This window comes from Eptatretus burgeri, chromosome 15, assembly GCF_056783735.1.
Source record: "Eptatretus burgeri isolate ZD-2024b chromosome 15, Ebu_testis_v1, whole genome shotgun sequence".
Lineage (NCBI taxonomy): Eukaryota > Metazoa > Chordata > Myxini > Myxiniformes > Myxinidae > Eptatretus > Eptatretus burgeri.
In genome coordinates, this window is record NC_140975.1 from 19356738 (window position 1) to 19381514 (window position 24777).

Genomic DNA, 24777 nt, shown 5'->3' on the forward strand with positions numbered 1-24777 from the left:
CTCCTCGACGTCCGTCATCCTTTTATACATATATTCTTTCCAGTACTCTTCAACATTTGCTCGCTTTTGATGCAATTATAAGCGTAGCATTCAAAGCAGCTATTTTAACTGAAACAAATACAAATATTAACTTTCCGTTCACGTTCAACCTATATCAGGGGTTCACACAATTTTATTTATTTATTTATTTCTCCAAGCTGTACCAGCAGAAATGGTTCAGTACTCACAAAACTAAGTCAGCTTTGAGCATGCTCAAGCACCTCTCAGCTTAGTATGCATCTTACTCCTCTGTAAGCGCTCTCACGGAACGTCCGCTCCAGACGAGACACTCGTTAGCCGCTCTTTTTTTGCTCTGGATGCTCCTCAACCTCCTATTCTTCCTCCTTGCTCACGTGTTCTCCTTAGATCTATTTTTTTTAATCTTATAAGTTATAAACCTCCAATATAACTTGTAAATTATAATGTTATCATTTATAAACTTAATTTTGAAATCACAGGGTATCAATTATCAGAATCATCACAGAACAATCTTACCTACACTAACTGAGAAAACCTTCCATCAAAAGCCTCTGTTGTGCTAGTCTGCTTTTGAGCTTTCGGAGCATCTTTGAAGAACGCATTTAGTTGTTTGTTTGGTTTTAACCAGAGATGCATTCCTGAGTACCAGTTATGTGAATCCCTGCCCATATCACAGCCCACCACAGTGTTACGTCACATCCTGTGCACTGCGCAATCATGTTTCTACTTTCGTGTTGCATCCCACTGTAGTGGATATTTTGAACACCTTGAAACAGAAAAGACTTTATTACTCAATTAAGGCTGTTTATTGATCATGAAATAAACACGACACACGTGCGCATGGAAAGATAGCCTGGAGCGAATCTCAAATTGAATCTCTGGCTCTACATAGGTGACATCGAGTACATATGGAATCTTAACAAGGCGTGGTTATAGTTTATGAGCAATAATTCAAAGAGGACTGATCAATCACTAACAAACAGAGAGGCTTTGAGAAAGTACAGATGGGTCTTGTAGGGTTAAAATCACAAACACAGCAAGAAAAGCAGCTCCTTATCTGAGCCTCCCTCCAGATGGACTGGACAAGGGAGTAGAGAGTATGTGATTCTTTGGTCAGACCACCTGTTGGTCAATGGAGCATAGATAAAGTTTACAAGGATTTTACCATCAGGAGGCTCATTAGCATTTCACCCAATATAAGTTCAATTGAAGTATATTTTGCCACAATCCCCTGTTTTGTTCAGACAGAACAACACAAGGGTTTGTTTTGTAAGGACAAACCTCGAAAAATTTTAATTTGTCTTCGGCTAGCGGGAGGTCCGTTTCCACAGCATCCCCCAGACTTGCGCTCTGTGGTGGGTTAACACCCTAGCAAGTGGATGCAACCCTCGGGATGCCACCACCTCACTGACCTGTCTTGTCCACAGAGTTTGGGCACTTAGGCAACCTGGAAGAAAAGAACCCTATGCACACCAAACATACACATCCAATAGGCAATCGCCTTTTCTAGTTATACTAATCATCTTATTTGAGCAAGCCACTCAAATTCTTATTCCCCTTCAGTTTTTGAGGAGTCTTTATTGTCCCACATCCCTTCACCGCAATCATCAAACGGTTTTTGGTTCTTTTGCAACAATTGTTCAATTCTTCAAAAAGGACTTTCGTCAATCTCAGGGGCACGTGTGTCTGCATTTTCGTGTTTTCCATAAAATCCCACCAACACGGTGTCTCGACTACATTTTATACTAGGTTCTTCATTTTCTGGGTTTTCTGGATCTTCTGGATCTTCGTGGTCACCATCATCACTCAAAGATGGTCGATCCAGAAAATTTTCATGCGCCACCATCGTTGTCACTGGCAAATTGTCTCACACACACACACACACACACACCGATTATTGCTCTTATACACGCTATGATGACAACAACAGCAACAAATATCATGAGTGCACCAAACAATATGTGGAGTATCCATGTTCCTCATCCACCAAACATTCCCTTCAACCAGGATCTGAACTCCTATCCTTTAATATAGCCATGGTAGTTCATGTTGAGGAATTACAGAGTCCTGCTGTACAATTAGAACATTTATTCAACATACAAACACATACCATGCGCATATGAGAGATCAGGATGCAAAACTCGCTCCAGATCACTGATCACTCCAGTACTTACTTCCAATTGCATTAATTTTATGGGTGGGAGGGCTCTTTCATTCAAATGTCAACCAAGGTCGATACACATATATTACCTCTCTATCTCGTCCTGAAAGGCATTTTGCCATTTCAGTTCTTCTCAAATTAAGCAAATACATATTTTCTCCCTCGATTTTGATTTATTTTACCCAGAACACCTTAGCTTTCTCAATCATATCGGATTCATATTAACTCATACAGTCTATAGGACCCCTTTCTTGACCAATTAACTACAAAGTGTGAAAGTTTCAAAATGCACTGGCCTGAACACAAAATCTCCCCTCCTAACCACCACATATGATTCTAATTCCTTATCATCTTACATGGAGGACATACATCCTACAACCTTTCTCCACCCAAATGCCAACCATTGGTGCTGGGCACCATATTGGCCGGCAAGCCAAACATGCGAAAAAGAGTTAAAAGTACCTCTGTACCCCCCTCCCATCAACCAGTTGCACCTCAACCCTGGTGGATTTGGTGCAAAGGAAAAATTCAGGACACGAATTGACCATTTTAACTCACCCTGTATAACAAGCACAGTGTAATCAAATCGTTGGATTTATATTCTGCAGACTGAGATGAAACAATCTGTTCTTAGAACTAATTGAATCGACTGACCCTTTGTGACTGATCCAAATACAGAGACATGACGGAAGTAAATAGACACCATGATTTTGAAAGAATTTATTTATTTAACATTCGAAGTACATTTAATCCATTTTAATACACACACTAATATGTTGTAGAATTGGTATTTGCAGATTTCAATGCTTTTACTCTTTCAGGCAGAGAACTAATGAGTTCCAAAATTTTCTCTTGTGGGATTTCTGCCCAGGCTTCATACAAACGGGTTTGCAATTCTGCCCGTAATGTTGGTTTCCTGGACTTTTACCCTCAAGGATAGAAATGTGTATCGCAGAGTTGATGTTGCCAACACACTTCACAAGCTCTGACCGACCAGTGCTCCAGATTGCTCCCCACACCATCACTGAAAAACCACCGTGTTTGAGAGTTAGCTGCAATCGATTCAAAGAGAACTCTTGACTGGAAAGTCTCCAGACCCATACACATCCACTTTCAGAAAATTGAGTGAATTGGGACTCATCTGAAAAAATGGACAGTTTGCCAAAACTCCAAGGGTCTGGTGGCCATCTCATCAGCCCACTTCTTTCTCCTTTGAATGTTGGCTTGTCTAAGAAGAGGTTTTCTCCTGGCTGCTCTCCCATAGTAGCCCAGTTGATGAAGGTACCACAAGGCAGTTCTTGAGCTAACTTGGACCTCCTCTGCAACATCTGCTGCCTTGCAACGGGGAGTTTTCTCAATGGACCGCTTGACAGCTCGAAGACATCTTTCTGAGGGCACAGGTCGACCAGAACAGGAAGCTGTGGATTCCTTTATTAAATTAAACTGGTGAATTAAGCTGGTTAAATTAAATTAAAAATTAAATTAAATTAAAATTAAGCTGGTGAATTAAACAATCACCCAATTGACCGTAGAAAGTGGAAGGCCAAGTTTCTGAGCTATCTGACGCTGGCTGACTCCACCTTCTAAATGGCCAACAATTCATCCTCTTTGAAAATTGGAAAGGTCGTGTGCTCCCGGGGTTTGAGGCATAGTCAATTGTCGTGCAAGACCCACGAACTCGTTTCTGCAAAGAAATAGTTGAATATTAGCACAAATCAATGAGTAAAACTATGTTATACAGATGATATGAAGAAATTTAAGGTGTCTATTGACTTGTCATATCTCTGTACATCATTAAGACAACTCCAAATTGTCCAGTGTTGTAACCAGTTGCCAGGGTTTCCACACAGCATCCTCACCTGGAGGCATCCATCCATCCATCCATCCATTGGGACCATACTCTGTGCAGAGCATTGGTGCTGCCTAAGCAGTCTCCTGAGCTATTGGGCCCAATCCTGGACAGGTGACCACTCCGACACAGTATACTAGCAAGCTGGTACTCATTTTGCCGACTTCAGAAGGATGACAGGCAGAGTCAACTTCACCTGGTATTAATTCAACAGCCGAGGGGGATTTGAACTCAGGATCTGAGGATCCCAAGCCCACAATCCTAACCATTAAGGCAACACCAGGCATCTGTTTTCAGCAAATTAATTTTACTTTCATCCATTTATATTATGTTTTGCTCCGTGGAACCACTTTTGCTTCATTTTAACACAACCTTTCCATTTAAGTTTAAGATGTAAATTCATTTTGTAACATAATAGAGGGGAACAAATAAATCCTCATAACCAAACTAAAACTACATATTCTCTTTAAATAGGATCTCATAATCTAACTATCCCTCCACTGCATTTAGCATGATGATCCGACACCGAAGCAAAAGCAGGCACACCCGTTCAATGCACGAGAGGCTCAGTTCCCTATTGTCCCAAATGGAGGGTTAACTCTGCCTCTAAGCTGTCTCGCCTGGGTTCGATTTCTGACCCGGTACTTTGCAGGGATTACATAAGGAAACTCGACGTGTCAATAATATGTTACAAATGCGGATGTACGGACATGTGGCACGTTTTCCTGACGCTGATCCTGCTCACCAGATTCTCTCAGTGAAGGAGCCTCGTGAGTGAAGAAGTCCAACGGGATGACTGCATGCTTCATGGTTGCAGCAGGTTGATCAGCATCTGAAGGAAATGGAGATGGGTCAGGCATCTGCATGGGGGATGGCCAGACGGAGGCCCCTGGAGTACCGACAGAAAGTGAACGCAGTGATGCGCTGCTCCGGTGCATGCTCCCATACCTAACGGAACCTATTCCTATTGGTTCACGAAAAAATATTTTCACGAAAAAAATAAGTGACCACTATATTCGTTATTGTTATGTGTCTGTCTGTCTGTCCGTCTGTCTGTCTGCTGGGTAGTCGAAAAAAAATTGAGATTTTTTTTTTCTCCCCTTATTATCAGTATTTCCGTCGATATGTTTGTCTGTCTGTCTGTGCTTGTCTGTATGTGTCTGTTCGGTCCAGTGCTCCGTTAATACAATGGCGATTTCATACCATGGCCGAGTTGTGTGCAAATGAGAACCGTTGCTATGGACACCACCGTTGCCTAGCAACGGGACTTTGAAACTTTTGAAAAATCATAAAAAATTTATTTTTGGAAAATAAAAAATCGGGCGTGGGCAGTACATTCAGCCATATTGTCAAAAATTTCCAGCCAGATCCTATGAAAACTGTCGGAAAAGATAGACTTTGAATGAGCCCTGGTCGAAAACAATAAAAAAACGAAGTTCGTTATATCTCAGAGACTATGAGTCAGATATACATGAAACTGGTATGGTAGATTCATGGTATGTGCGAATTACGTGTGAGAAAGAACCATTGCTATGGACCCTTCCGTTGCCTAGCAACGGCCAACAAACCTCTAAATGTGGGGGTATTTTAACGAAAAAACAATCTGCAGCATTAACCCATGAAGCTAGAATCATGAATTTTCTTGTGCTTAATCCTCAGGTCATTCCCCATCGAACGGGCCCATCGCGTCAGGTTCTATTGGGTAGTTGACTGCCCATGTCCGTCTACCGGCTTGTCGGTCTGTCTGTCTGTCCCGAGCATAGCTCCGTGGGTTTTGATCCAATCCTGACAAAATTTTGGTGGGAGGTTTATTTCATGATCTAGTTGTGTTTTCCTGAAAATGGGCGTGGTGCGCCCATTATGGGCGGAGCCACACCCAAAAAAACGTGTTTTAGGGGGTAGCCGATTTAAATTTGCATTTGTCCAATCTGACAGGGGTTTTGGTATTTGGTTAGCCCAATGGCACCTGCATAGCACCACAGAGCTCGATTTTTCATTTTCGTCCCAAGGTCAAGGCCACAAGGTCACGAACTTAGAAAATTGCGAATTGTGTTTTTAGGGGGTAGCCGATTTCAATTTGCATCTTCTCCTAGGGGATTTGTCGAATCTGGCAGGGGTTTCAGTATTTGGTTAGCCCAATGGCACCTGCATAGCCCCACGGAGCTCGATTTTTCATTTTCGTCTCAAGGTCACAAGGTCAAGGTCACAAGGTCACGAAATTGGAAAATTTCGAATTTTGACATAAAAAATCATACGACCGCCCAAACTTTGAGAACTAGGATGACAATATTTTTTATGCATAATCTTGAGGTCATTCCCCACCTAAAGTCTTGAAACCATTTTTCTCTATCTCGAACACCTTGCCTGTGGCACCCACTTCAAGTTTGTTTTTACGCTGATTTCATCAAAGTCTGGATAATCCGATGAGTGTGAAATGCCATATAGCCTATATGGCGTTATATTGTTCCTGGAATGTTCCAGAGGAAGTTTTGCATCAAAGGTCATAATCCTTGACCTTTGACCTTTAAAGGTCACAAAGGTCAAATTTTCAAAGTTGTGGGAATCGAACCGGGTTTTCGACCTTCTTCGATGAACTAACTCCAATAAGCTATAGCACGTATCCTGTTTCCTTATTTTAATGTCCACAACATTGTTTTGTGACCTTTAAAGGTTGTGCAAAGGTCAAATTTTTAAACTTGTTGAACGAAACTGGGTTTTCGACATTTTGCAGCTAATAACCTGTCACTCGTGCCACATCATGTTGATCATTTTTATAGCTTGGTCAAACATTATCACAATGTCTCATCCTTGACTTATGAAACAATCTACATCATCAAATACCGCTCGTGAACCATCGTCGTCTTCAGACTTGTCATTTTCGTCTCTGTTCACATCTTCGATAAGCTTGCATAGTGCTGTCTGGCATAATGGTTAAGATGGCTGGCTTAAGTTATTAAGGTCTTGAGTTTGAGCCTTCGTCGTTCCATTAAAATAGCACCAAGTAGGTTGACTCAGTCTGTCATCCTTCCAAAGTCAGCAAAATGAGTACCAGCTTACTGGTAACAGGGGCACTGCATCAGCGGGCACAGCTGTGCTTCCAGGGAAAATGATGCTACCAGCAGCCTGTCAGCAGTCCACAAAAAAATGACCATCAATCCACCAATAAATCGCAATTCAGAGAGGACTGGAACCGACTACCTTTCGCTTTGCTTTTATCAACGTGGGCATTGTCCACGTTTTTCACTTCCATCCATCAATGCCGGTGTGATGCAGGCTTTATTATCCCTAACTTTTATAGATTATGGAATGTTTCTATTCCTCTTGATACCACGTAGTCCAATCATCATACATCTGAAAAATAACTGAAGGAATAGAGGGAATAAAGGAGACGGTGTATTTCACCTAAAGTCTCAGCGAACATGTTACATTGTCTCCCATACCAAGTACCACAACCATCATCTCCTGGGATACAAGGAGGTTTTGTTTTTTTCTGATTTTTAATCAAACCATCATCAATAACTAACCTGCTGGAATGGAAATACCTGAGTCATCTTGCTGCTCTTTCATGTTCTCCATATTTTCTCCCTCAATGTCAAAATCTCTTTGTTGCACTTTCTCAGGTCCTCCTGAGTTGCATCTTGCTCGAGTTGTAACAAACTTTTTGCTCAGCTTGCCTCTTCATAAGGTGCTCTCCCTGTCAAAATCAAATGACACAGGACATGATCATGAGTACAGCACGTATAAAGGCACAGAAGTAAAAGACAAAAGGAAAGTGTATTTTCTGATCATTCAGGTCTGACCAACGTGGGATTTAAAAATGTGTTCCACCAACAAGATGATGCTGAGAATGGTGATTTATTACTTTTTCTTCGACTTGCTGCTCCATTCTTATCCTTCGTAACCGAAGCCAGCCGTTCACATAAAACATGTGAATAAACCCAAGTGCTTGAATTTTTCGTGAAGAAGCTGTGTGCAGACAATCACAGTCAGAGAAAGCACACATTGTAACCTAGTGTTAAGAGATTCACTCTTCTGAAGAAACACTTTGTCGTAAAATGAGAGTCCACCTGGCTAGACTCCAAAGTGGACACCACCCCTCCCTTCAGCAATTTCAATATTGGCTCCATCTCACAATAAAACCAACATGTCCCCTCTGACTATTTGCCTCACAAACCACCACACCTATGACGAGCTGCCCCTGTCTGGTCCAACAAAGACACCTCTTCAACACAATCTCTCACAGTGTCCGGTGGATGCTGCAGGATACTTGACTTTGTCTGTTCTTTTCTCTTGACGACATCCGTACATGATACTTCCCCTCATTATCTCGACTCCCATTTCCTCTCCACCTTTTTCATTCCTTCTTCATTCCTTTTGCACTCCCCTCTTCTCTGATCCTTAACCTCTGTCTCACTCACCTACCCCCACCCCCTTTTACATCATAACTACAGTAAATAGCTCACAAGGGATTTTTAACCAGGTTTCAAAACAAAACTCGGACACAAAATTGTTTTTCAGGCATGAGATCCACTCAAGCATATCTATGAGCAAAAATTTCCATCAGGTTTATTAATTTATGAACCAAAAATAAGTACAGCTACCAATGTGATCACATCAAATATATTAACAGATTAAAAGAAGGAATTTGTGAACCATCTCTTTTCAACACCCATCTTTTGTTGCTCCCTCTGTGCCACAATTCTCCTGCTCTTGCATCTCCCATACCATTATCTCACTGCTTGAGAGATTGTGTCGACCTCTCATACTCGAGCTTCAAATGATTGCATTGCCTCTCCTTCCATGGCATAAATTGTTTTTCAGCTGCTACACCAGGAAGAGATATTCTGAGCAGGCAACATGTCAGTCCATCAAGTAATCAACATTAAACACCGTATTTCATTTCACCTGTTGTCATTTTCATGTTAAATTTTCTCTTATTATTATTATTGGGGTTGATAAAGTTCAGCAAAAAATTCAGAAACTAAATAATATGGGCATGGACCCAGATGTCTTTTCCAGGGAAAGATATGGCATTGCCCTGATTGACTGATACAAAAGTCATTTTCATTGTAATGCAATCACAATGGCTGTCAACACAGTTCATTTCGGTCAGGGGTCGGCAACCAATGGCTCTTCTATGATCACAATGTGACTCATAGACCCTCAGTTTATCGGTGCAAATGCACATATAAAAGATCAAACAAACAGGCCTAACACTTCATTCAAAATATTATATTTGTTAATGAAACATATTTACAAATGACCACAGATTGTAATTTTGTGGTGTATTTTCACATAATTTTGATCCACCCACCATCCTACCCGCTGATGTTGTTGTTTTGCCCCAGACCTGTCCTACAGCCTATCTCTGGCTTTTTCTGCATAAATAGGCCCATAATAGGGAAACATCTTATTGTTGCATGTTTTCCCCAAGAGGTTTCATTGAGTTTTGATTGGTCAAGATGTCTTTCAATCAGTCCATGTGCGTCAGGAATTGAATCGTTTCACCTTTGTTTTTACTGGAAATTTTCTGGAATTCTAAATCTTTAAGAGTTGAGCATTGCTTGAACAGAAAATGGCAATGGAAGTACAAATATACAGTTAAAATTTTTATTCTTTCAGAATTACACTTCCACAACGAAGTGAGCTGAGATATTTGTGTGTTTAAACTGTACGATTGGCTCTTTGCACATCAACTGCTCGAGGTTTTCATTTTGGTTGGCTCTTCTGCACAAAACAGTTGCCAGCCTCTGATTTAGGCAATGTACTTTGCCTCCTCCTTAATCTCTTGATTGCTTCAATTAATTTTCAGATGCATGGCTACTGCTATCAACATCAAACTTCTTTGAACATTTTCCCCTTTTTCCAGGACATTGGTCAAATGGTGGCATTCCTCCACACAGATCTATCCATTGCATTAATTTTGTGAAAATCCCAATATTCCATCACTTTGACATTTTCAATCCATGTCTTTTTCGGATATCCTTTCAGCTTTCTTCCTTCCACCACAAGCTTTATAGCTCTCTTAACAGATTCATCTTCTGAGCTTCGTTGCATATGAGCATACCAACCAAGTCTTCTCTTCCAAAGATATTCTTCACCAGTATTGATTTATAATCTCTTCCTAATTTCTGAGTTCAGCATTCTTTCTTTCAGAGACAATCCATTTATCAATCGTGTCATTCTCATTTCTTCACATCTTCAATAATCTTGCATGTTATTGGTGTCATGGATAAGATGGCTGGCTTAAGATCTTAGGGTCTTGAGTTTGAGCCCTCGTCGTGCCATTAAAATAGCACCAGGTGGGTTGACTCAGTCTGTCATCCTTCCTAGTTCAGCAACATGAGTGCCCGCTTACTGGTAACAGGGGCACTGCATCAGCGGAAAAGCTGTGCTTCCAGGAAAAATTATGCCACAGGCAGCATACGAAACAACTACAACTCATGCCCGAGAGAGTCCACCAATAAATCACAATTGGGAGAGGAATTGAACCGACTACCTTTCGTTTGTCTTTCATCAATGTAGGCATTGTCCACTTTTCACTTCTATCCATCAATTCCGGTCTGATGCAGGCTTTATTAACTCTAACTTTTATAGATTATGGAATCTTTTATTCATTATACCACCACCTAGTCCAGTAATCATACATCTGAAAATTAACAAAAGGAATAGAGGGAATAAAATCCAAATCCATTGGGCCATACTCAGTGCAGAGCTTTGGTGCTGCCGAAGCAGTCTCCTGGGCTATCGGGAACAATCCTGGATGTGTCATCACTTTGACGCAGGATACTCAAATGACTCAATCATCCCAGCAAGCTGGTACTCATTTTGCTGACCTCGGAAGGATGACAGGCTGAGTCAACCTCATCTGGTATTAATTCAACAGCCAAGTGGGATTTGAACTCAGGACCCAAGGATTCTGAGCCCACCACCTTTACCATTAAGCCGAGAGCATAAAGAAGATAAAGTATTTCCCCTAAATTCGAAGTGAACATGTTATATTATCTCCCATTATATGCAAACCACCCGAACCATAATCTCCTGGAATAAAGGGAGGTTTTGTTTAATTCGGATTTTGAATCAAACGATCATCAATAACTAACCTGCTGGAATGGGAAATGCCCGAGTCATCTTGATGGTCTTTCATGTTCTCCATATTGTCCTCATCAATGTCAAAACCTCTTCGTTGCACTTTCTCAGGTCCTCCTGAGTCGCAACTTGCTCGAGTTGTAACAAACCTTTTGCTCAGCTTCCCTCTTCACGAGGTGCTCTCCTTGTGAAAATCAAATGACACAGGCCATGATCATGAGTACAGCATGTATAAAGCATGGATGTAAAAATCAAAAGGAGAGGATCTTTTCTGATAATTAAAGCCTGACCACAATGGGACTTTAAAAAGGTGCTCACATGTTGGACCAGCGGTTTTTACTTTTTCTTCAAGTTGTCGCTCCGTTCTTATCTTTCGTAACTGAAGCCAGCCGTTCACATAAGACATGTGAATAACCCAGGTGCTTGAACTTATTTTAGTGGAGAAGCTGTGCGCAGACAACCACATTCATTGAAAGCACACATTGTATCCCAGTGTTCAGAGATGTACTGTCCCAGGATACTCGCTCCATACAGTTGTTGCAGGAATATGTAACTTGCAGTCTTCTGAGATGATTTTAAATTACAGTAAAAGCTGTTATCCGGCACATTCTACCAACCAGCATACGAGGTTAAGTTGTCAAATAAAATAAAAATACCAAAAATTAAAAAAATCAAGGGGTTTACACAGAACCACACAACTGACTCACCGATTATTACCCCCATCAAAGTAGGGGGGGACGTCCATTTTGTCCACCGCCTGCATGTGTGTTTTGCGTCCTGTTTTTGCCTGTTGTGTACTGACCCATTCATTGTACTAGCTCTTCCACGGGCCTCAACTATTTTCTGAAGTAAGAAAAAAAACATGTATAAAGAAATAAAAGACAGAAAATTTTCAATAACAGGAGTATTCCTTCTCTAGACAAAGACAACGTCCCGTTGGTGCGGGATAATTCAGCTTTTTCTGCATCCATCTTTTCCCAGACTAATTTCTGTTGCTTTAAGAGCACCATTTTCAAGAGTGACTCTTCACGCTCTCGTTTCATGGGGAGCGTCTGTTTCTGCTCCTTTTGCACGTTTGTGGTTTCAAGCTCTGCTGCTTCAATCATCCTTCTGGGCTCTTGTGCTCCGTAACTCTCCTGCTTCTTCACTCTCAGGTGTGTCACCTGCAAAACACATCACGAGTAAGCAACATGTCAGTAGATCAAGTATTTGTTATTTTACCTTCCGTCTGAGACAGGAACTGAACCTAATGTTAAATTGCGTTAAGTTTCTATGGTTATGGTACTGAACCAAATGTTAAGTTGTGTTAAGTTTCTACTGTTATTGAAGACATTGATCGTGTTGAGGTGAAACTCTCAGTTGGCAAAGAAGATTGTTGAAAGCTGGGATATCGGCTTCGTGACAGATGTCCAACAGACTTTCATATGGAATGATGTACTCCCGTGCCAATGGTCCAAAAGACCTTCTCACAATGATCACATCACAATGAGGCAAATCTGCTGAGCAATCGTGTTTGCAAAAGTAAGGAAGCATAAAACAAGTGTGTTGAGATCACCTCCAGCAAACAGATGAAGCAAATTCCATCTGTCCAAGTTCTACATACCAGATCGCATTTGGAATGTTGGCTCACCCTCGAGATCGCAAGAATATCCATCTGCTGAAATGTCAGACAAAACTGTTTCCCTGCAGGCTCGATCATTCTCATCAGGTTCTCTGATAGCTCACACTTGTCCTCGCTTGCCTGCAGACCCTGCTTCAATTGTCGTTTGAGCTCGACAATATATGAAGACAGCTTCTTGAAGTCTTTGGCCTGAAATTTAATGAAGAGAATGGAGGGAATAAAAAGGAGACCACAGAAACGAACAGGCTTTGTTATTTCCAACAACCATATTGTACTATAAAGCATCTCAACTTGGTGTACAAGGATATGTTCAATTTGATTCAGATTTTATTTGTCATTGGGGACTAACCTGCTGGATTTCCACAGTGATTCTGTGTTGCCTCCTTTTCAGCCAGTCAACCAATCCCCTTTTTGCCACAATCTTTTTATTGTGCCATTTTGTGTCTTCAGTTGCATTTTGCTGCAGGCAATCATCCTTGTCACGAGCCTCTTCCTCGTTTTGATTCCTCCTCAGGAGCTGTCCCTGTCAAAATCACGTGACACGCATGATCAATGAGTAATGCACATATATGGCACGGAATACAGAGCAAAGGGAAAGTGTCTTTTTTTGATCACTCAGGTCTGATCAGAGTGCCACAACGTACTCACCTGCTGGACCACATTGTGCTGCTCCTGGTGATGGTTTCCATTTGGCTCAACGTCCTGCTCTGTTAAGAACACCGCTCCACTAGTTGTCTTATGGTCCTGCATGAGCGTCTCATTTTGAGGCTGAAGCTCCTCAAGCTGCTCGCTCTGCTGGTGTATTTTCATTTTGCGCTGTCGTCTCTGGAACATATGACAACAAATATCAGCACTGCATTAAACAGAGGGAAGCTTTTTAAAGTTAACATTGTTGTGCATGGTTTGCTCTGTGATGAGCAGAAATCAAGTGATTAAACAACTCTTACAAACCATACTTGTGACTTTTGATCAAATTAACATGTTGTTAAAGAACTCTCAACGAAGGCTTCCCCAAATGACATCACCTTCAGGTATGCACAATTGGTGGTTATGGGAGTTTACCTTCTGCCAAAAATGGGTCTTCTTCTTCTTCCCATTCTTCTTTGGACTTGCATCCACACTGTCATCTGTTGTAAAATTTACACACAGCAACCCCTTCACCCTATCACTAAACCTCTCCAACAAGGTTTTTTTCTTTGGTGAAAACTCATTGTTTTCATCAACAGCTGTGGCTGTGGCTGCACTTGAGATTTGATTTGTCTTTTCAAGGTCTCCAGCATGCATGGTGGTTGGGATGGTTGTGTCAGTTGCACCATCTACCACCCAAGCTTTCTGATGACGTTTCCGCACCATATTTCCTCGACCTGCAAATAATTTGAGAGAAATTGATTGAAGTTAAGTGTGAGGTTCATCATTATTGACATTGTAACATATCCGGGTCTTCAGTGACCATGGTCATGCCAGGCAGAGTCACCACAGGCATTCCACCAAGAAATCTGAGTAATTGGTTTTCAATAAAGCATGCGAACGGTCACGAGCACATGCCCGCACACTAACCAATGGTTCCCAAAACTGTATTTCCCTCCAAGACAGAGCAAGAAGACAGGCTTATGAACCAACAATAATTATCAACAATAATAAAGCACGCGCACGCACACACTAAAGCCGGCAACATTAACACGAGATGAACACAAAACACATACAACGAAAAACAATGTCCTTCTGCTACCACAGATCTAAACACAACATAAAACGAGAACGGCACTCGGTAGAGCGCATTTCCTCTGCCAGGCTTGAACACTTTATGTTTTGAATCCCACTGATAGGCTGGATCTGGATCTGGACCAGAAACAAAATGAATCGGGTTGTTCTTGTTACCTGTCCAACTCATCCACAACTGTTTTCACACTATATATATATATATATATATATATATATATATATATATATATATATATATATATACATATACATATACATATATATATATATATATATATATATATATATATATATTTATATTGTTACGGATCTGGAAACCATTTGCATTCAACATACAGATGTCCCAAAAGTCAGTTATGTCATTAAGTATGTGTGCAGTCAGATCCCTTTCCTTTTGTCTCGTGGGAGGATCAAAGGCATACGTTGCGATTTCTTTTCAGTTAGGTTATTAAATCTTTACATCCAATGAACCCTCAAACGAACAGCCAACAACCATGCCATATCACGATCCACTACCCACCCGCTGTCTGCAAGCACTCTGACTTGCCAAGGCAGGGTCTTGCAGCCATTCCTTCCAACTTTTTTTTTTTTTTTTTTTTTTTTTTTTTTTTTTGTATACCTTGGTCGAGGCTCGTATGAGAGCTAACACACAACTCACAGCAAGGAGGCAAGAGACAAGAGGGGCGGGAGTGGAAGGGACAAAACATTGGGGAACAGACACAGGTGAACTGTGGAAGGGAGAGGGATGGGGATGGGACGGGGAACATGGCGAGGGGAAGATGGACATTAAAGGGACTTTCAGGAAGGAAAGCAGGAGAATTGAAGGAAGTGGGCTTGGGTGGATTATCGGGGTAGAAAAGATCGAGGATTTGGATGGGGGAAGATAAGAGGTGGTGGTGAACAGCTGTTTTGAAAGCCTGAAGGGAAGAATGGGAAAGAATAGAGTGAGGAAGTTTATTCCAAAGGCGGGAAAAAAGAGGAATGAAAGAGTGAAGATGAGCAGTGATTCGTGATTTTGGTAGTTTTACCAGAAGGGGGTTGTTGGCGGACCTTGAGCGCCCTGTGGAAATGTGGTTGGGACAAATCGCAGAGAGAGCAGGGGGGCAAGGCTGGAGAGGAGTCGGTAGAAGACAGAAAGACCACCGACCAACCTGCGGTGATTGAGTGAGAGGCCCAAAGACTCAGCTTCATTGCGGGAGATGCCAATGATCTTAAAAGCCCTGGTTTCGACAGCGTGAAGTCGAGAAAGGTGGGAGGCAGGAGCACCAGCCCAGAGGGGAGAGCAGTACTCCATCAGGCTACGGACAAAAGCTTTGTAAGTGGTCAGGAGCTCAAGAGGGCCGAGGAAGGACTTTGCACGACGGAGGATTCCTCAGTCGGCGACTGGCTTTGAGGCAAGGTTGGAAATGTGACTTTCCCAGGAAAGGTCATGGCAGATAGTGAGACCCAGAAGCTTGAAAGAAAAGACTTCTTCCAGAGGATTGTTGAGAAAGTGGATGGGGGGTTTTGTAAACGGTCCTTTCGAAGAGACATAGTGAGAGTGTGAGATTTGTCTGGATTGAAAGACATGTTCCACGTGTTGGACCAGTTTGTGATTTTATCCAGATCTGCAGTGAGCGAAGAAGCTGCTGCTTGCCGGTCTGAGGGATGACAGATGGTACGGCAGAGGGTTGAGTCATCGGCAAAGAGAAATAGAGGATTTTCCAGAGAGTCCGAGAGATCATTGATGAAAACCAGAAAAGAACAGGGCCCAGAACGCTACCTTGAGGAACTCCAGCCTGCACAGGAAGAGGGGATGAAAGAACTCCATTTAGGGCCACACGTTGACTGCGACAGGAGAGGAAGTCTGCGAGCCATGAGTGGAGATGGCCTTGAATACCATGGGAAGAGAGTTTGGTGAGTAGGGCAGGGTGCCAGACTGTGTCAAAAGCACGTGATATGTCCAGGGATACGGCTCGGATTTCCTGTCTGGCATTGGAGGACCTCCATCCATTGATGGGAGAGCAGTAGCAGCATATCTAGGGTAGAGTGACCTGGTCTGAAACCAAATTGATGATTGGAAATCAAGCCATTGGAGAAGAGGAAGGATTTCATGTCTGAAGCGATGATGGATTCCATAACCTTGCTGATGATTGGGAGAAGGCTGATTGGTCTATAGTTACAGGGATCTGTTTTTGCACCTTTTTTATGCAGGGCAGTGATGTTAGCAGATTTCCAAGCAGATGGCAGATGACCTTGGGAAAATGAGAGGGTGAATAGAACAGAGAGAGGGTGAGCAAGAGCAGAAGAGCAGGCTTTGAGGACACGTGGGCTGATGCCGTCTGGACCGGTTGCAGAATCTGACTCGAGGTTTGAAAGCAAGCTCTCCACCTTGTCAGGAGAAAAGGATACAGAGTCCAGGGACAGTTGGGTGCGACTGGGTAAAGTGGGTAGAGATAGTGATGGGTTTGGGACACAAGATTTAGCTGCAAACACCGAGTTTAGACATTCAGCTTTATCACGTGTGGAATCAGCAGTGCGGCCATTTGAGGTAAGGGAGGGGATGGAGGGGGAACATACACCAGAAACAGATTTGATTAAACGCCACCAGGATTTTGAGGAGGGGGAGAGGTTTGAGAGTTCAGACTTGAGATGAGAAAGATGTTGTTTTCTGGCTCTCCTGAGGGTAGCTACACACTTGTTCCGAGCTTTGTGGAAAGAACTGAGATTGCCCTCAGTTGGGTTTGCTTTCCATGAGGCAAAGACAAGTTGTTTCAGGACAACTGCCTCGCCACAAGCTTCAGTAAACCAAGGGCGGGAGGAAGGGTAAGACAACTGAACACGAGAGGGGATAAATCTGTGCATGAGGGAGAGCAAGTTTCTTTGAAAGAATTCCCAGGATGAGTTGATGTTTGAGAAAGTAGTGATAGGAGACCAGTCTGTAAGTTTGATGGCTGCTCGGAGACCCTGCCAGTCGGCTTGAGTGAAATGCCAGACTCGACGGCGGTGAGGTGGTTCTCTGATAACAGCCAGAGAGATGTCCACTTTAATAAGGACGTGGTCAGAAGAACCAATTGGAGCGAAGGAAGAGCAGCAGATATTGTCAGGGAACTTCCACCAACGTTCCTTCCACAAACGTAACTCTTGCACGACGGCCTGTGCAACATTGATACTGTTACTCGTCAAGTATGAACCTGCGTGGAAGACTGGTTGGGGTTTCCCGGCAGGGGCCGTTGCAGCGTTGATACTGTTACTCGTCGAGTGTGGGCCTGTGTGGAGGAATGGCTGGGGTTTCGCAGCAGGGGCCAAGGCCCCGCCCCAGAAACGTGGGCCGTAGGACCTGTCCAATCAGAGGCGGACAGCGAGGTGTATTTACCAAGGCACCTCCCTGCTGAGGGAGGTCAAAAAATTCATGAGCACTCTCTGAGGCAGGTGGTCTTTTTGAGGTCTTGGGTGGGCTTGGAGGGTCTTTTTGAGGTCTTGGAGGGTCTTTTTGAGGTGTTGGAGAGTCTTTTAAAAGTTCTTTTGAAGAGTTTTTGGTGGGCGCCGAAGCGACGAACGTGTCTCTGCTGGGGTTCTACGAGGAAGGGAATTGTGACCCCGACCCTCCTCCGTGGACCCCGGCCATTCACCACCCGAGCTCCACCACGAACCTCGAGTCCCAAACATGCGAATGGGGACCAAACCAACCACCATTGCCAGGTGCCACATCACAGAGCATGCCCTTCCTCTGACGGTCAGGTCCACCACCGAACTTTGGCCCCCAGCTTGTCTCTCTCCATGGCTGCGAGGGTCCAATAAAGACTCTGGGTTTCTTTTCATTTTGTGTGTGAGTCTGCGTGTGGGCCCGTCTTTAAGTAGAACTGAACAAGTGTTTTTGGATCATTGTAAATACTTCTTGCATATTCATGTTAAGTCTTGCTTTGTGTCTTCATTTACTGAAAATAAAACTTATTAGAAATGCCCCCAATTCGTTTCCGTCCCTTCTTGCATTGGTCCAGCATGGTTCGGATCTGAATTTAGGCGGGGATTTATCCCTGATAATCTGTTCATTCCAGCCGGCACGGCTTTGGCAGTTTCCGCTCGGCTGCACCCGAACCGGAGTTGGTAGTCAGTAGTTGGAACTCTACCGCAGTCGGGAGAGTGACCCGGTTCGAGCAAGACATGCCGAGGGCGTGTTTTCCCCGGTAGTCGAAATCGCGTAGTTAATTAGGTAAATTGGTGATAGACAAATAGACCCTACGCTACGCGATTGAAATATTGGTGACCACGGTTGGTTAAACCCCAGGTTCTCAACCTGGTGGTCGCGAGATTGTTTTCGGGGGTCGCGGGAAGGTTGTAAAAACAAATAAACAAACAAATATATAATAAAGAAATTCATAAATATTTCTTTAAAATGATTTTTCAATTAAATCTCCCATACCAATGTTATAATGTAGTCATGATGAAATAGATTTGAGCAGCAAGTGAAATTAGTATATGTGTGAGAGAGGGAGAGAGAGAGAGAGAGAGAGAGAGAGAGAGAGAGAGAGAGAGAGAGAGAGAGAGAGAGAGAGAGAGAGAGAGAGAGAGAGAGAGAGAGAGAGAGAGAGAGAGAGAGAGTGCAGCACAGTGGCGGGTGCTGAAAGTCAATGTTAGCGCGAGCTAACTACTGCAAGGTGGCTGAATATGGATCGGTGGCTTGTCAAAAAACGTCTGCCAGCTCAAGATGCGGACCAAGACTACACATGTGAAGGTGGGCCAAGTGTTACAAGTTCAACTGAAAAACGTAAGGCGCCGGCGGCAGATTTGGCCTCCAACAAGCATCGGAAATATCAGACTGACTTTCTGCAGTACAGATTCACATGCCTAGCCAAAAATGAAGTGGAATATCCACAGTGTGTTCTGTGTTCAGAAGTGCTTGCTCACCAAAGCTTGAAACCAGTGAAATTGAAGAGACATTTACAAACCAAACACCCATCCTACATTGACAAACCATTAGACTTTTTTTCGTCGTATGGAGGGAGAACTACAGAGCCAAAAGACGACTGTACGTGAGCACTCTACAATCCCTGTCAAAGCCCTGTTGGCTTCATATGAAGTGGCATACCTGGTTGCTCAATCCAAAAAGCCCCATACTATTGCAGAGAGCCTGATCCACCCAGCAGTGATTGCAATGACCACAGCTATGCATGGTGAAAAAATAGCTAGCACACTTGAGACTATTCCACTGTCTAATGACACAATGGCGAGGCGCATTGGTGAAATGGCCAACGACATTAAAGAGCAGCTCATTGACTGAGTGAAGAAAAGTGGAAGATTTTCCCTCCAAATTGATGAAACAACAGATGTTTCCAGTGATGCACAGTTGCTTGTTTTTGCAAGATACAGCTACGAGGGGAAAATGTACGAGGATATGTTGTTTTGCTCGACACTTGAAGGAACTTGCACTGGTCGTGACATTTTTAACAAACTGGACAGTAAAATGCGCGAGGAGGGGCTAACTAAGTTGGGAAAATTGCATCTCTGTGTGTACAGATGGAGCTGGCGCCATGCAGGGGACAATAAGGGGACTGAAAGCTAAAGTTTTGGAAGTGGCGCCGCATGTCAAATTCACTCATTGCATTATTCACAGAGAGGCCCTCGCCAGCAAGAAGCTCGAGCCACAACTCCGCAATGTTCTCCAAACAGCAATTAAAGTGGTGAACTTCATCAAATCCTGTCCGGTGAATACCAGACTGTTTGCCACACTCTGCCAAGAAATGGGATCGGAACACAAATCTCTACTATTTCACACAGAGGTCAGATGGCTATCACAGGGGAAAGTTTTAACCAGACTGTTTGAACTGCGTGAGGAGGTTCGCATTTTCCTCTCAGATTGCGGCTCCCCCCTCGCTGACCACCTGACCGACCCCACATGGGTTACTGGCCTTGCATATCTGGCAGGCATATTTGATAAACTGAGCAGTCTAAACTTGTCTCTCCAAGGCCCAAACACCAATGTCCTGACTCTTTCTGACAAGGTTACAGCGTTTACTAAGAAGCTTGAGCGGTGGGCAGCGCGAGTCGAAGAAGGCAGTGTGGAAATGTTCCCTGAGCTCGAGGACTTCATGGACAAATTTTACATTAGCATCCAAACAATAAAAGGACTTATTGCTACTCACCTCAGAAGCCTGCTTGGCCATTTCAATAGGTGCTTCCCAAAAGACGATACCCCAGAGAGAAACGACTGGATACGCCAGCATTTCATCACTTCATCTGCCCGACACCTGTCATGGGAGCTTGAGGATGCGCTATTGGACCTCTCCTCTGACCGCACATTAAAGACGCTTTTGCCTCATCCATACTGGAGGAATTCTGGCTTTCAGTGGCCGCAGAATACCCAGAACTATCAAAGGCTGCAATTGATATACTTATTCCATTTGGATCTACATACCTTTGTTAGAAGACCTTTTCCTCACTGACATTTGTCAAGAACAAATACAGATCATGGCTCATTAGAGTTGAGGATGATCTTCGTGTTGCAGTCTCCAGCTTAAAACCAAGAATACAGCTGCTTTGTTCAAAGAAACAGGCCCAGCCATCCCACTAAAATGAATAAGTGAATACTATCTGACAATACAAGCCTGTGCCTTCACAGATGTAACTGTTGAAAAAAGAATTATTGTGTGTTATTGTGTTCAATTATTGTGAGTCAGTATTATCTGAATTATTGTGTTCAATTATCGTGAGTCAGTATTACCTGAATTATTGCGTTCAATTAATTTGAGTCAGTATTATATGAATTATTGTGAGTCAGTATTATCTGAATTATTGTGTTCAATCTGAAAAAAATGAAACTGAAAACCCATTGAGAATCGTTCTTATAAAGGGGAAAATGCAAAATGAGATGAATGATAATTAATAGGCTACAAGCCTACAACAGGCATATAAGAACTGTGAATGAACTGAAAATAATAAGCCTGTAGGGACAATGAAAGGTATGTGCAATGTGATTAAAGCTGTTTTGCAGGCCCAGCTATATGAGAATGAATGATAATAGCCTATTGCCATCAGCTTGTAAAGCAGTCCTGTTGCCTCCTTCACAATGAGTTGTGCTGTCAGATCTTGAATAAAATTTAAAACTGTACTTAAACGCAAATTGATTTAGTTTTTGTTTTGTTGTTTTGTCTTTTGTATATTTTTGGTCAGTAATGCAAGGTTTGTGTACGTCTGGTAGCTGTCATGTGTGATAGTAACCTCTGTCTGCAGCAGAGGGTCGCTCAATCTTCCAGTCTGTGTCCCGTGCATAAATAGGCTACATACCGCTCTTTGCAATTACATAAGCCTTTTTATAAATGTAGCTGTCTGTTTTTACTGTGTTATACATCAGAGTGTAAATAATTAATTTGTGACGCCAGTTTAGTTTAGTTTAGTTCTGTTTAGTTTTAACGGCTGGCAGTACCTAGGGGTTGACCAATGTGCTCCAGGCACTGTGGATTTTTTTTTAATGTGCTCCGTGATGTCACTGCAGTGTGTTTCAAGTGTGAGTCTGGAGGGGGGGGTCGCGAACCCCAACTTAAATTTTTTGAGGGGTCGCGGCTCCAAAAGGTTGAGAACCACTGATCTAAGTGACAAGCATGTTGTGTGGCACAGAACATGCTACGCGGCAAGCACCAATAAAGAACATATAAAACGTGAGGAAAAGCGATATAAGCAAGCCTGTGCAACATCCGATGTTAGTCTTCTTCAACGAACCATAAGGAGACCAGCTACCTCATCGCACCACGGAGAACCTGAAGAACTGTCAGTATCAGAAAGGCACACTCGTTCAAAATCCATGAACTATGATAAAAGTAAGTGCTTTTTCTGCCAAGGCAAAGTTCAAGATGTTTTGCACGAATGCCGGTCAGGAAATATTGGAACTCTGATACATGATATAGTGCAACACTCCAACAACCCAGAGTGGAAAGTGAACTATGCTAATGTCATATCTGACAATGATGCACTGTCACAAGACATTGTGTATCACAAGCAGTGTATAACTGAACAGTGGCAACTTCTGAAGTGTGAGCTTGAGTGTGCTGGAGACAGTCTACCCTCCTCAAATACCCCTACCGGTGGCAATACCGATGATAGTGAAACAACTGTTCACTATATATATATATCAGCCGAAATCGAGTTCTTTGCTGAAATACAGGAGCGTATCGAACAAGGTGAAACCATACCCATTGATGAAGCAGAAAAGGACTATGTATCGAAGATGAAACAACACGATATTGAATATTGGTCAAGATTTTCAAATTCCCAAACAGCACGGAGATGGTTGCGACAGAAAATCGAGAAGAATGTCAAACTCGTTCAGTTCACACTATTGCCAGATAAGCTTACGCTGATACATTCCAAAGCCAAACAAAACGCAGCAGTCGGAGAAGCAGTACACAGACCTGACCCACATGATAACATGAAGAAGATCTTCGAAGCTTCCATGGTGCTACGTAAATCGAGTGAGCTGGTCAAAAAGGACCCATGGGTTTTCAATGGAACGCTGGAAAACTCAGCAGAAGATGTAGTTCCACATGAACTACATAGCATGATTCTATGGATCTTGAAGGGCATGTACACAGTAAAAACTGAAGCCCGAACACATGATTTGAATCAGTCAACAATGGTAATCTCTCAGCAAATACTGCAAGCACATAAATCAAATCGTCAAAGGTGTGGAGAAGCTACTTCCAACTCAAGGATGCATCACTGAGCATATATTGCGCATACACCTACAAGCCAACATATGGTTGCAAGACTTACGAGCTGTACCAATTCTAATGGATCTTGTTACTCTGGGATGGCGACAACTGGAGGACGGCCACTATGTCCCAGTTGTCTCAAAAGTTCAAGCAGCACCGGAGGCTGTGGTGGAACTTGTGAAGTGTTCCTGTGTTGCCAGTAAATGCAGTGGACGGTGCTCTTGTAAGGCACATAATCTAGCCTGTGCAGAGCTCTGCAAGTGTGAAGGAGCTGAGGACACATGCAACAATGCCACAATTGATGAGAATTCAAGCGATTACGAGGTAAATGAGGACTTGCATGACTAAATAATTATATATGCCGAAGCATCTTTGTGTTTTGTATTTGCACATCCATTGAAATTGTATGTTCTCAGTATGACAGAACGTTCTTTTTGTGCATATTTGGCTGTCATCTTTTGGGGGGGTTCGTAAATAATGCCTAACTGGGTTAAATGTAGCTGAACAGATATTTTTTATTATCTCTGAATGTGCTATAATGGGTAAAATATGGCGATTTCTCAAATTTGGGATTTTGGTGACTGCTTATGAATAAAAAAAAATTGGAAACAGCTGTTTTTGTCAGGTCAGGTCAGGTATGGGAGCATGTGCCAGAACAGCACGTCGCTGCGTCCACTTTCCGCCGGTACTCCAGGGGCCTCCGTCTGGCCATCCCCCAGGCAGATGCCAGGCCCATCCCCATCTCCTTGAGATGATGGTCAACCTGTTGCAACCATGAGGCACGTGGTCGACCCACTGGCCTCCTCCACTCATGAGACTCCCTCGCTGAGAGAATCTGGTGAGCAGGATCAGAGTCAGGAAAACGAGCCACATGTCCATACAGCCACAACTGACGCTCACGGACTATGCAGGTAACAAATCTCATCCGAGTCTCTCAGCAACTGCTCGTTGGACACAAAATCCGACCAGCGATAGCCAAGGATTCTCCGAAGAGACCTGGTACCAAAGGAATTAAGTCTCCGTCTCAGATCCTTGGTCAGAGTCCAAGTCTCGCACCCATAGAGCAAGACTGGAAGTACCAAGGACCTGAAGACTCAGACTTTCGTCCTCCCGCACAGGTACCGGCAGCGCCACACCCCATGATCCAGTGAATCCATGACTCCCCAGGCCCGACCCAGACGTCTATTGACCTCTGACTCGCAGCCAGCAGAGACATGAATATCACTGCCAAGGTAAGTGAATCTCTCCACGACCTCAACATCCTCACCACAAACAGACACAGACAGGACAGCAGCATCCAAGATGTCACCGAAAGCCTGGATCTTAGTTTTGACCCAAGAAACCCGTAATCCCAACGGCTCCGACTCCTCATTCAGCACCTCGAGGGCCCCCAAGAGGATGTCTAAAGTCTCCGCAAAGATGACTGCATCATCTGCAAAGTCAAGGTCCAAGATCTTGACATTCCCAAATGACGCACCGCAACTTGATCTCTCCGACATCCTCCCTAGAATCCAGTCCATACAAGTGCTGAAAAGTGTGAGGGCAAGTACACTTCCCTGACGAACTCCAGTAACAACTGGAAATAAGTCAGAGATGGTACCACCACACTTCACAGCACTCTCAGTACCAGAGT

General features: G+C 43.2%; 1 protein-coding gene across 1 annotated transcript in view; it reads right to left on the bottom strand.

Moving 5' to 3' along the window:
• Window positions 1-801: 801 nt before the first annotated feature.
• The window catches only part of LOC147011676 (uncharacterized), a 32702-nt gene continuing 8726 nt past the window's right edge, over window positions 802-24777 (bottom strand). The window contains exons 2-9 of the mRNA XM_085857177.1: window positions 13801-14102; window positions 13387-13563; window positions 13088-13261; window positions 12721-12927; window positions 11436-12280; window positions 11132-11301; window positions 7571-7722; window positions 802-4917 (exon numbers count right to left, since the gene is read on the bottom strand). Coding sequence (XP_085713303.1) covers window positions 11954-12280; window positions 12721-12927; window positions 13088-13261; window positions 13387-13563; window positions 13801-14091 — 1176 coding nt within the window. The 5' untranslated portion in view covers window positions 14092-14102 and the 3' untranslated portion in view covers window positions 802-4917; window positions 7571-7722; window positions 11132-11301; window positions 11436-11953. The remainder of the gene's footprint in view (window positions 4918-7570; window positions 7723-11131; window positions 11302-11435; window positions 12281-12720; window positions 12928-13087; window positions 13262-13386; window positions 13564-13800; window positions 14103-24777) is intronic.